The 1,347-nt window shown below is 58.6% G+C and overlaps 1 protein-coding gene across 1 annotated transcript; it reads left to right on the forward strand.

Moving 5' to 3' along the window:
- Positions 1–4: 4 nt before the first annotated feature.
- Positions 5–1,085, forward strand: OAZ1 (ornithine decarboxylase antizyme 1; the record flags this gene model as incomplete). The annotated part of the gene is made up of 4 exons (XM_030888292.2): positions 5–148; positions 262–434; positions 522–607; positions 714–1,085. Coding segments are annotated over 4 exons (534 nt in total), but the record flags the coding sequence as incomplete, so codon positions are not given.
- Between the last annotated feature and the right edge of the window lie 262 nt (positions 1,086–1,347).

Genomic DNA, 1,347 nt, shown 5'->3' on the forward strand with positions numbered 1-1,347 from the left:
AGTTCCAGGCTCCCCCTCAATTGCTGTAGTAACCTGGGTCCAGGGCCTCGGTGGTGTTCCTGATGCCCCTCACCCACCCCTGAAGATCCCAGGTGGGCGAGGGGATAGTCAGAGGGATCACAATCTTTCAGCCAAGTTATTTTACTCGGTGAGTACGCTGACCCGTACGGGCACCCTACCCCAGTTCCCAGAGAGACCACTGGGCCCCGAGCCTGGTGGGATCCCTCACCACGGCCTGGGGTGCCCTGTCGCCGCCTGTAGGATAATCGGCTGACAGTAACAGAGGAACTAGCGTCTAATGACAAGACCAGGATTCTTAACGTCCAGTCCAGGCTCACGGAGTCCAAACATGTCACCTGGAGGGCTGTGTTGAGCGGCGGCAGCCTCTACATCGAGATGCCAGGTGGTGCCCTGCCCGAGGGGAGCAAAGACAGGTGAGGGCCCTGGAGGGTTGCTGCAGGGTGTCCCCCAGGGCAGGGGTGGGGCATGTCTGATCTCCTGTGCCATGCTGCTTCCCTCAGCCTCGCCGTGCTCCTCGAGTTTGCCGAGGAGCAGCTCCGCGTGGATCACGTCTTCATTTGCTTCCACAAGAACAGAGATGACAGAGGTAGGAGCCCTGGCCTGGAGTGTGAGGGGTGGTTTCCGCCCTCACACACTGCCCCGCCAGCATGGAGATGAGGGCACACAAGGCTGATGGCTGTCTCTCCCCACAGCCGCCTTGCTCCGTACCTTCAGCTTTCTGGGCTTTGAGATTGTGAGACCGGGGCATCCCCTTGTCCCCAAGAGACCCGACGCCTGCTTCATGGTCTACACGCTGGAGAGGGACTCCTCAGAGGAGGAGTAGCCGAGCTGCCGCCAGCCCCACCATCTGCAGAGGCAGGCCAGTCCGATGGCCTTGCCCACCGGCTGAGTCCCTGTGGGTGGGCTGGGGTGCCCCAGCTGCCCCCTCTTCCCAGGTGTGTCCGCATGTTGTAATTGTGCAAATAAACGCTCACTCCAAATCAGCAGTGTATTCCTGGAAGTTTAATATTGTGTTTGTGATACTGAAGTATTTGCTTTAATTCTAAATAAAAGTTTCTATTTTACTTGTTGGTTACTGGTGTGAGCTGATTCTGGCTGTCCAGGAGGGGGCGCCTTGGTGTTAGCAACAGAATCAAGCCACAGGTGGTACTTATTGTGCTGCCCCTGCAATAGAGACAGCCCACCTGAGACCTGTGCCCCCGCCCCCTCTGCTGTCAAGGCTGTGGAACACAGGAAACCAGCACAGGCCAGGGTGCCCCTGGGTGACATCCATTGTTCATGGGGGCCTAGAATTCAGGTGACCTGCTTGGGGGTGGGGGGGGCAGC

The sequence above is a fragment of the Echinops telfairi genome, unplaced genomic scaffold (assembly GCF_000313985.2).
Source record: "Echinops telfairi isolate 266 unplaced genomic scaffold, ASM31398v2 ScPeMD7_7459;HRSCAF=8497, whole genome shotgun sequence".
In the NCBI taxonomy this organism is placed as follows: Eukaryota; Metazoa; Chordata; class Mammalia; order Afrosoricida; family Tenrecidae; genus Echinops; species Echinops telfairi.